Source organism: Drosophila arizonae, chromosome 3 (genome assembly GCF_054131065.1).
Source record: "Drosophila arizonae isolate 15081-1271.41 chromosome 3, UAZ_ARI_1.0, whole genome shotgun sequence".
In the NCBI taxonomy this organism is placed as follows: Eukaryota; Metazoa; Arthropoda; class Insecta; order Diptera; family Drosophilidae; genus Drosophila; species Drosophila arizonae.
The window spans coordinates 2,844,045-2,854,007 of record NC_142923.1 but is presented as its reverse complement, the minus strand read 5'-3'; the positions used below and the strand labels follow the sequence as shown (position 1 = coordinate 2,854,007).

Here is a 9,963-nt window from a genome sequence, read left to right as displayed (position 1 = left end):
TTTGTGTGAATAGTATTGAGTGCGCGCTTTTTAAAAATTTTAAACGACGATAGACTTTTCGTGTATAAATTTATTTGATGTCGGTAGATTAAATATATTTTATTGGGATAATAATAGACTATTATAATGTCACCGTTTCCATGTAACGTTCAAAGGATCGTGTGAGTAGCGTGTGATCCGGAGCCAAATGCGTGTCAGCCATAATTGCCAACCTGTACTTGTCGCCGAATCGATGCAGATTCAACGATAAACAAGTCTTCGATTGGGGTGGTCGAAACAGTAAGACATCCTGCACACGCTGCCCCCATGCTGCCTGGAACTGGGTGTCTGCTGTACCATAGATCTCCGTGATGGTAACGGGAAAGTTATACGAGAAGAAGTTAATGAAGATCTTGGTTAGGACATGGGGCAACAACGCCGTAAGTAGACTGTACTTGGTCTGCCCAATGGAAGCCAAGTATAACATTATCTGCTGCTTGCGAATGCGCTCCACAATTTCGTGCAGCTGATGAGCTTTGAGGGCATCCGGTGGACCCAATGGCAGTTGCAGGAAGACCACTCCTCCAATGTGCTCCGATTTATCCGCACAGCGATCGGTGAAATAACCCTTGGATATAGTGCGACATGTTGTGTTCAGAAGCTTAGGCACAGCCACTCTGTCTGAGAAGGTGTTGAAGTAGTCGTAAACAGCGCCTGCTAAGCAGGCTAAGCTAAAGTCAGACTCACGCAGCTCCTGGCCAAACAAATGCTGATGACGTTCGCGCAGCAAAGCGCCATCTATCGATCGGCTGAAGGAAACAATTTTGCGCCCTGCGTAAGATTTCTTATGTAGGATGTTTAACTCCTTGGTGGGCTGCACGAAAAGAACATCATAGATATTCCTGGGAGCCTTGAACAGCTCATAACAGATCTTGCAGAGCTCCAGTTGGGCATACAGCAACAGTGGCACATACAAATACAGGCGAGCGCAATAGGTACGGGTATACGGTGTCTGGCCACGGAGCAGCACGTCGCGCAGTGCCAACAGCTCACAGTACATGTGATAGGGCAGTAGGATAAAATGATGCAGCAACTGCTGCCAGAGAAAACGTGTCCAGGTCTTCACTATGTGAACCGGTTGCAAACTGTACAGCAGAGCCGAGCGAGCCACGGCCCAGCTAAGATTGCGCTGCTCCAGCTCATGCTGAAGTAGCACATAAAGCGTCTGCACTACACCCAAGTCAGCTCGAAAACCCGTCGCGCGTCGCTGCCATTTGCGACGCATTGCCCGGGTGCGCCAATAGCCCAAGGCCACATTGACCAGCACGATGAGCAGCAGTGAGAGCAGCTGACTGATATTACGTGCATCCGGATGGGCCTTAACGCCATCAGGCGTGTCCAGCGACTCGAACTCATAGATGAACTGCTGCCAGCGGCAGCTAATCAGATGCTGCACATGATTCAGCAGCTTGCTAATGTGCTCCGGCTGACGCACAAAGTGCGAGAGCTGCTTGGTATTCGTCGTCCGGGTCAGACCGTCCTGGAGGCCAACAAACGATTTACGTTCGTTGTCCTGCAGCAGCAGCATCTCGCTCACGTGCAGGTCGTCCTCCTCGGCAATGATCAAGTGATGCACTTTGATCAGTATATAATAGGGCTGCTCCTGATCCGCATTAGGTATGACGGTCACCTGCCACTGGGGCAAGTCCGAGGGTATATACTTCGCGGCCAGCTCGCTGACATAATCCTGAATGTTCGACTCGTTGACCGGACGTCCGCGGTATCTGTGCGTGCTGAGCAGCACGTGATTGTTGATGTTGAAGCCACTGCAAGCAAGGCATAGTTAGACTCTCTGCGCTGTTTCAGCCACACACTGCACCCACCTGCTGTCGTTGACCCAGGCATAGTGGCCCCAGCAGGTGACCAATTTCTGCCTGAGTTTCGGAAACTTGATCATGCCCATCTTATCCTTCAGCTCAGTCAGCTGCAATGCGTAGGCGCGCTTAATTCTCTCGTAGTCACAGACTCCCTCCACCTGGAGAAGGAAGTGAAAGATGCCCGCATTCTTGGGCGTATCAATCAAGGTGCGTATCTTCTTGGACTTGCAGATGGTCAAATTAGGATACTTGATGCTAAGCAGGTAATTCACAAGCTCATTGGTGAAATGCGCACCTGTCAAAGAGAGATATAAATCATTTTGCTATATTTCAGCTACGTTTCGTCTTATCGTCTTGGTAAAGTTTTTAATGAGTAATTCATTTGGTCAAGGTTCAGCGTGGTCGCTCGTCTCGGTACTACAAAAGGTGCAACAGGTATTATTTATAAACAAAGCTTATCAGTGGCGTATGCTGATGTACCCGCCCCCGCCCCTCTAGCGAGCCCCCTTATCGACCGTCAGAGTAGTAAACCTTATCACTGACAGGCTAGCTACTGAAGCGTATCCCATTAAGCGAATAGAGCAGAACCATCTCATCCTTTGGGTGAATGGAGCGGTTAATCAACCCATGCCTCGTTTATTTATAGCCGGCCTGTTTGATCTGTATCTGATCGGAAAGGCTTCATGCTAAATGGAATACTTACACACAAACGAAAGCAGCAGCAGTGGCAGCAACATAAGGGCCACAATGAAACAGAGTAGAGTCTTTAGGAATGACTGGCACTCCTGCCAAATACTATAAAAAACGATGCTCTGTTAAAGTGAATGCAGAAACTAGTTACTATGTGATACCTTTCCATTTTGTATTTCTGCAGCTATTATACTATAAAGACCTCTATATATATATATATATATGTTTATAATTCTGCTGCTTTAGCTTTGTCTATCACTTTAAACGTTCGTTCGTTTTGCTGTGCAAGGCACGACTGGTCAGACAGATCGCAGCTCTGTCGAAGCTTCCTCCAACGCTTCAAGTCTCTTATCAATGCAGTAAACAAATGATAAGGTTGTTCCTGCCGGCCAAGCAGTATATCAGCTGCTGTATAATATTCAATTAATTAATGTAATATGGAAATATTTTATATTACTCAGCAATTTCATTAGGAGCATTCTGAAAGTTGTAAATAATCTAGTCAGCTAATTCAGTTTGACTGTAACGAACATTTTTATTTTTTTGCTTGCCATAATGAGATTTTAATATTAATTATAATATTAACACTAAAGTGTTAAAGGCTCGTAATGTATTGCTATTATGTAAACATAAAATACAATACAATTTTACTACAACTGCATAAGATCTTACGAAAAATATAAAAATTCGTTTTAAACTTAACGTGCAGTTTTATCAAGCCGGTCCCGTTATGAGTTCTTTTAATGCGCGCATTTCCTGTGAATGGTTCGCATTCAAACGTTTGCATATGAATGTCAAACAGCTGATTGCCGACTTGTTTACCAACGTTATAATTGTTTACATTTTGGATTTGAGCAAAGTTAAATGCAATGCTGCAAACGCCTATCGTTCAGCCCACTTTACATCAGCCACTGCATTCCAAGGTGTCCAATTACCTAAATAATCAACGTAGGACAGGACAGTTTTGTGATTTGCAGCTAGAGCTGGATTCGGATGATGTGTCCTGCACATGCAGCGTGCATTTTTGCGTGGTTGCTGCTCAAAGTCAACTCATTGGCCTCAATCAGCAGAAGCAACAGCAGTTCTCTATTCAAAATCCACTAAAAGTCACAATACGCAACTTCAACTGCACCGTGTGCCTGCACACCATCGTGGACTTTTTCTATGAGGACATTGTCTCCGTTTCCAAGGAGCATGAAGCGCACTTTCGCGAGTTGGCGAAAATACTTTCTGTAACCGAGTTGTTGAATTTGTATCAAATAGAGCAAAGCACTGATGTTAATGTGGGAGTGGAGCCAACTGCCGCGAAACCGGGCGATGTGGAGGATGCTGTGCAGCCAGCTAACAAAGCAGATGTGGTCTTTGAGAATCAACAAAGCTATTTCAAGGTAAGAAAGCGCTGATTCTTTTTCTTTAAGCAATTTCTTTACACTTTCCTCTCAATTGTAGCTCAAGAATCCACGTGCCGTTAAGTCAAGCAGCAAAATCAACTACTGCATTGGCTGCGACTTTAAATGTTATCAGGTGCAAAAGATGATTGATCACATGACCAGCTGCGAGCCGTCCCACCTCACCTGTTCGCTCTGCGAAGTTGGCTTTCTGGATTGGCGAGAATATGACTCCCACCTGCGTCGCCATGGCTCCGATCTTCGAAAGCCCTTCTTCTGCCTGCAGTGCGATAACCGCTTCAGCACGCGGGCCGCTCTGCTTATCCATCAGCCCAAACATACAACGGAAACACCACATGTTTGCTCGCATTGCGGCAAGGCCTTCAAGTGGAAACAGGGCCTGAGCAACCACATGTTGGTGCACAATCCCGAAAAGCAAATGCTCTGCGATGTCTGCGGCTACAGCACGACGCACATGAAGGCCTTAAAGAGTCACAAGCTTCTGCATACTGGCGAGTTCTTTGCCTGCACGGTGCCTGGCTGCAAGCATCGGGCGAATCGCAAGGAGAACATGAAGCTGCACATCGAGACACATAAACAGGGACGAGATTTCATTTGCGAGATTTGTGGCTGCAAGTTCAGCCAAAGCAAGAACCTAAAGCGACACGCCCTCAAGCATACAGAAGGCGGCCTCAATCGCTACAAGTGTCAGCTCTGCGGCTTTAGCAGCCATCGATCGGACAAAATGAAGGAGCACGTGCAGCGTGTCCATACAGAGCGGGCGGTGCAACTTGAACTGTCGGAAACAGTGGATAGCTCGTTCGAAAACAAGATGCCAGATGATTTTGCATTACCGCCCCTCGATGCTATGCTTAGGGGCAGTGTAAAGGAGCCCAAGGCGACGGGCTCACTACGTCGCAAAATAGCGTCAAATGTGACAACGCCAACCGTGAAACGCTTGAAGACTTTACTGCCCAAGGAAGCTATTAGCTAGGAGATATGTGAAGCTAACAGAGTAACAAAAACTTTTATGAGGAATTGATATAAGTATAATTGAGTCAAATATGCAAAATTGAGTCATATATACTTAAGTAGCTTAAATAGTTCATTAATTAACAGCTCTTACCAAAATTTAACGGAATACATGGGATGCTCTTGCAGTATCAGCTAAAATGAGTCCTATATGGATGTTCCAATGGACCAGTGTACTGATATTAAAGAAATATTTCTCATTAACGTCTTGATCACTGGCATTTGCGATTGCTGTGTGGAAATCCTATTCCTTTTCCTCCTAAATGACCATAAAAGCTAAAACCAGTATATTTCGTATTAAATCATTTAGTCAATCAGTGTACATATACGCCAACGCATAAGCTACTCTATATATACTCAAAGAGTCAACAAAAATATTGCGCACTGCTAAAAAGCTTTCTGAGAGTGATGGAAAGAGAACCAAATGGAGGCATGGCAGAGCACTCGAGCTGTTGTTCAAAGCTTTCTTGATACACTGCAATACGTAGCCACAATCATTGTGATTACAGAGCTCAAACGGCAAAGACACATACCAAGCGAAAAAGCAAAAACTCTAATCGAATTCCAGATTTTTATTGAAATTAAATCAACATGTCTGAGGCCAGCTGCGATCAATATGAACACTACAATTATGATCACGACAAGCACATGTTCTCGGGGCACAGTGGCAAGCAGCGCACCAAGAAGGAAGCCAGCGAGCACACCAATCACTTCGATCCCTCCGGCCACTCCAGAAAGATTCTAACTAAACTTGTCAACACGAACAACAACAACAAGAAGGCGGCGTGCAAAAACTAAATGTTATATATATAAGTAAATTTAACCAAATCGAATTTTAATTATACTAAAAATGTTGACGAAAAAGTGAAAGGCTCTGGGGGAGAAAGTGAGAAGCGGGCCTTTGGCTGAAGATAATAACTTGTCATCGATAATAAATGTTTTTAATATTGCTTTAAATTTAGTTGATTTAAAAAATGTATAATAAAATTTAATATTTATGTATATGACTTTTAAATATAAATGCAGAGCCACTTAGAGAGTATAAAGCTACATAAAATTTTAGATCAATGAATTTTATGCGCTTTAATAAACACTTATCATTTATAAAAATATTTATAAAAATAAAAATATTTATTTAAAAATTATTATTTGAATTTGTCGATTTAATAGAATTGTAATTGTAGTTCCATAGCAGAGGCCAAAATTAACTTCAAGACGGTCTATACAATTTAAAAGTAAAGTTGAAAGCTTATATAAAGAGCATATTTAATTTATTGTAACTATTCAATAAATCTTTATTTAGCTATTTGAAGTTTTTACCGCGATTCAACAACAAACTATTTCATATAAAAATGTATGAAAAACTGGTCCACTCTAATGCTACTCGAATTTCTTTGCCGGCTTTTTCTCTCGATTTGCCGGTTTCTTACTGCGCAGTTGTTGATATTTGGTAAACAAAAAAAAAAAAAAGAAGAAAAAACAACAAACAAGACCTCGCTGGTTATCAGGTGTTTCTTCTAGTTAGTCATCATCACTGCGAACATCATTATCAGGTGTGTAGACGTTTGCAATTGTTCAGAAAAACAGTTTTTTTACTACGCTGTTACATAGTTACGAATCGTTATTAAAGATTCCACCTTGAACGTATTTGTTTTGGTTGATTTTTTAGGAAAGTTTTATGCGTAGATTGTAAATAATTGAAAAGGTCATAAAACTGGTTTACACCCAATCGGTAGAACTATTGGCAATTGACATTTTGAGTGCTTTAATATACAATATAAATTGTTGTTTTATTTGTAATGAAATTTTTTATTTTCTTTCTTTTTGAGACACAACTAATTTTAATTCTTTTTAATTTGATTGATATATATAGTAATACTAATATGTAGTAATAGTAATAATAATATGTATAGTAATACAAAGCTTTATAGTTTTTGTCGTAAGATAATATTGAGTCTTGGCAGCAATCGCTTGACATAGGGCTTGGGGTGTCTGATATTCGAGTGCTACCAGCTAAAGGAAACTAACTTGCTCTTGAAACAATCTAATCTGCAAAGTGTAAAGTTCTTTATGTACACAGACTTTTAGAAGAATGTAATGAATATAAGTACACATATACATTTAATTTTTTATTATTATTACGTATTACTTTTCACTCTAAGCGCAAATGTCGCTTACAAAAAAATATAAGAAATGATTGTGGTTGGATATTTAAGTATTTAAGTTTCCATTCAATTTGATTATACGTATTAAGCTGTATCAGCTCCATTAATAGATGCCATAGGAGTAAATTTGACCGTAACATCTTCATTGTCAGCTTTGACAGATTTCTTTCTGTGGCATTAATGAAGGAGCCACGCTCTCTATGAAGTATGCCCCTACTCGTGTAAAATCTGATATAGAATGTGATAATACGCGTGCCACACGCCAGAAGCGGGCCACAACTGAGGGCTGGCATCTGGTCAATAATATTGCCAGACAATACTCGATTCAATCTTCAGAATTGAGATCTTCTTTAGGGCCACACTTGAAGGTGGCAGCAAGGGGCGGGAGTCTAGGGCGGAGATCATGTTGCGCACTTTCACCGCGAAAATGAATTTCGAGGTAAACAAGTGAAGATTATGCATAAAGGAACGTATCGATATATACATACACCTGTATAGATATACACACACACACACACATATGTGCGTGTATGTATGAGATGATAATTGATGTAGCACTCGTTGCCGAATGAACCGTTAAATTGAAATTGGAGCAGTGCCCCAATATACAGGCAATACGCGCGGCGCACGGATTAACACCTTTCAACGAGGCTGCGTCGAGACGTAGATGTTCTAGATACTGATGCCAGCGGTAGTACCCACATTTCTCTTGCATTAGCACCAATCACACACACACACATTCAAATATATTGAAAATCTTACTAGATTATTGGAATTGGATTTGAGTTTTTGTGGCAACTCGCTTCAAGTTCTGCATTTAGTTAACGTGTGGACACCCAGCCGAACGGCAGCTGGCGCGGATTAGGAATAAGCAACAGTTCTATAATATATACACATATATAGAATGCTGGAATACACCGACATGTCAATGAAGAAGCAACGAAAGTGCGTGCCGGGCATATGGACTCTGATCGTAGCCGTGCTGCTCTTTGCGATGACCCTAATGGGCGTTGCTCTGCTGGAAGCGAATCGAGCCCAGTCGGGTGACGTTTTCCTTGTGCGACGTCTGTGGGCGAAGTTTGGAGCAGCCACAAACGCATCGGACGGTGCAGTTGCAGCCACTGTGGAGCGCATAGCGAGGGATGCCATGAATGCCAGTCGGACTACTGCAACTGGCAGGAGTAACAACTACTATGAGGAGCAGCAGGCGGTGGTTGTGAAAGAGGAAGATGCACCGCCGGCGATGGCCGAGCGCATAGACTCGTTTGGACCACCGCAGGGCAGATCATACGAGATGGACTCCAGCTACGATGCGGCTGACGATTATGGCGGGGAGCAATTTGACTCGGCGGAGGAGGCAGGCGAGGGCAGAGCGGCCCAGGGCAGACCCAAAGATTCCTACTACGCGCAATGGCAATATGCCACCCAGACAACGGCGCCACCCGGCAGCAACAATCGCAAGTTGCAGCCAGCAGGCAATCGGTAAGAAAAAGAAGAAACTGCGTTTCTATTGGCCAAGTCCAAGCTTAATCTTAATTCATTGCAAATGCAGCTCGCCCTATGCCGCCTACGATGAAGTGTATGACTATCCCATGGGCTTTCAGCCGCGCCCCCAGGAGCAGCCAGTCTCCAAGCAGGCCGTGAGCACTTCACCTGCCCACGCCGTCGCCTATGCGCCAGTATCCACGGAATCATCGCTGGTCACGTTCTTGAAGACACTGAAACAAATGTGGGATCTCTATCAGGCAGTGATGAGCGCCTGGAGCTCGGTTGCTGAGCGGCATCAGCAGAGCGGCGAGCAGCTGAAGAAGGAGCGGCAGGAGAAACAACGGCTGCGCCAGCAACAGCAACAGCAACAGCAGCAAGAGAATAAATCCAGAATCAATTCCAAGAAACCACAACGGGGAAATGGTAATAAGGATGCAAAGCCAAATCAGAACAAAAAAGCTAAGACAACGACAACGACAACGTCGACGAGCACCAGTAGCAGCAGCAGCAACTCCGATGAGGCGGAGGAGGCAACAACTACTTCAGTTGCAATCGTAAATGCTGTCAAGGCCAATGCCACTGCGGATTCTGCTCAAGAGAGCTCGGAGCGCGGCATGCGACACAAGCGGGAGCCGGAGGCAGCCAGCACGGATGTGGGCGAGGGGCGTTACATCAAGGGTGATCCGCTGAAGGGCTACTATGATTTCGTCATCACCGAAGGCTCCTACAAATTCTGGGCCGCCTTTCAGGTATGACAGAGAATCGATATGGAGAGTCCCAATAATATTACTCTCTCAATTCGCAGGTGGGCACGGCACTTCTTATCATCTATTCCACATTCGCTGCCATTTACTACTCGAAAGTAAATCCATTGACCAGCGATTACGATTATCAGGATTATCTGGGTGCCGGACGCTCGATGACGGGTGGCGATGCTGATTTTGTGGACGACAGCGAACCAAGTACTCAAACTAAGTCCACTTCGCGTATTATGGATTGGCTACCACGTACAGCTCATTCACTGAAATTCATATTGGATGCCATCGATAAAATGCCACTGGATCATGGACATAAAGAGGAAACGGGCTGGTCAACGGGGAACAGCGATACAACAGATGATGCAACAGAAGCAAGCACTTAGGACTACTATTTTAAAATAACGAAATAAAAATAACTTAAAACCAAATATAGAAATATTAATTTATTCATTTATTTACATATTCGAATATCGTTTGAGTTCGCTGTAAGCCTTAATATTTTACAAATCTCGGGGAAAAACTGAGTTGGCGATTTCAATTACCACTTTGCCATATAATTAAATCAATTCATGCAATAATAATTAAA

General features: G+C 43.4%; 4 protein-coding genes across 6 annotated transcripts; 3 read left to right on the top strand and 1 right to left on the bottom strand.

Moving 5' to 3' along the window:
- Positions 1-55: 55 nt before the first annotated feature.
- LOC108610832 (uncharacterized) lies at positions 56-5,348 on the bottom strand. Of its 2 annotated transcripts, XM_018003181.2 has the most exons (4): positions 2,708-2,865; positions 2,560-2,651; positions 1,863-2,151; positions 56-1,805 (listed from the first exon to the last, which is right to left on the bottom strand). In XM_018003181.2, exons 1-4 carry the CDS (start codon positions 2,713-2,715, stop codon positions 122-124), a joined length of 2,073 nt encoding a protein of 690 aa, XP_017858670.1. In that variant the 5' UTR covers positions 2,716-2,865; the 3' UTR covers positions 56-121. The 2 variants fall into 2 exon arrangements, with proteins under 2 accessions (XP_017858670.1, XP_089321672.1); XM_089465546.1 differs by lacking the exons at positions 2,560-2,651; positions 2,708-2,865 and adding an exon at positions 5,061-5,348.
- Positions 3,060-5,213, top strand: Plzf (Promyelocytic leukemia zinc finger). The gene is made up of 2 exons (XM_018003187.2): positions 3,060-3,934; positions 3,996-5,213. Exons 1-2 carry the CDS (start codon positions 3,416-3,418, stop codon positions 4,926-4,928), a joined length of 1,452 nt encoding a protein of 483 aa, XP_017858676.1. The 5' UTR covers positions 3,060-3,415; the 3' UTR covers positions 4,929-5,213.
- An 83-nt stretch (positions 5,349-5,431) lies between the features above and the next one.
- On the top strand, positions 5,432-5,964 carry LOC108610843 (uncharacterized). The gene has a single exon (XM_018003194.2). The coding sequence runs from the start codon at positions 5,558-5,560 to the stop codon at positions 5,762-5,764; it is 207 nt and encodes a 68-aa protein (XP_017858683.1). The 5' UTR covers positions 5,432-5,557; the 3' UTR covers positions 5,765-5,964.
- Positions 5,965-6,107: 143 nt separating this feature from the next.
- On the top strand, positions 6,108-9,807 carry LOC108610834 (uncharacterized). 2 transcript variants are annotated; one of them, XM_089465548.1, is made up of 4 exons: positions 6,108-7,570; positions 7,630-8,613; positions 8,684-9,368; positions 9,425-9,807. In XM_089465548.1, exons 2-4 carry the CDS (start codon positions 8,036-8,038, stop codon positions 9,758-9,760), a joined length of 1,599 nt encoding a protein of 532 aa, XP_089321674.1. In that variant the 5' UTR covers positions 6,108-7,570; positions 7,630-8,035; the 3' UTR covers positions 9,761-9,807. The 2 variants fall into 2 exon arrangements, with proteins under 2 accessions (XP_089321674.1, XP_017858672.1); XM_018003183.2 differs by having other exon boundaries at positions 6,108-7,822; positions 7,897-8,613.
- The last annotated feature ends 156 nt before the right edge of the window (positions 9,808-9,963 follow it).

What these genes read in the sequence shown, in the direction of transcription:
- LOC108610832 (XM_018003181.2), bottom strand. An exon ending in GCTGCTGCTTTCGTTTGTGT is followed by an intron (nt 2,152 to 2,559) that starts GTAAGTATTCCA and finishes TCTCTTTGACAG; the next exon opens with GTGCGCATTTCACCAATGAG. An exon ending in GCCTGGGTCAACGACAGCAG is followed by an intron (nt 1,806 to 1,862) that starts GTGGGTGCAGTG and finishes CCTTGCTTGCAG; the next exon opens with TGGCTTCAACATCAACAATC.
- LOC108610834 (XM_089465548.1), top strand. Translation starts at nt 8,036, where the DNA reads ATGCTGGAATACACCGACATGTCAATGAAGAAGCAACGAAAGTGCGTG. An exon ending in TTGCAGCCAGCAGGCAATCG is followed by an intron (nt 8,614 to 8,683) that starts GTAAGAAAAAGA and finishes TTGCAAATGCAG; the next exon opens with CTCGCCCTATGCCGCCTACG. An exon ending in AATTCTGGGCCGCCTTTCAG is followed by an intron (nt 9,369 to 9,424) that starts GTATGACAGAGA and finishes CTCAATTCGCAG; the next exon opens with GTGGGCACGGCACTTCTTAT.
- LOC108610843 (XM_018003194.2), top strand. Translation starts at nt 5,558, where the DNA reads ATGTCTGAGGCCAGCTGCGATCAATATGAACACTACAATTATGATCAC.
- Plzf (XM_018003187.2), top strand. Translation starts at nt 3,416, where the DNA reads ATGCTGCAAACGCCTATCGTTCAGCCCACTTTACATCAGCCACTGCAT. An exon ending in ATCAACAAAGCTATTTCAAG is followed by an intron (nt 3,935 to 3,995) that starts GTAAGAAAGCGC and finishes TCTCAATTGTAG; the next exon opens with CTCAAGAATCCACGTGCCGT.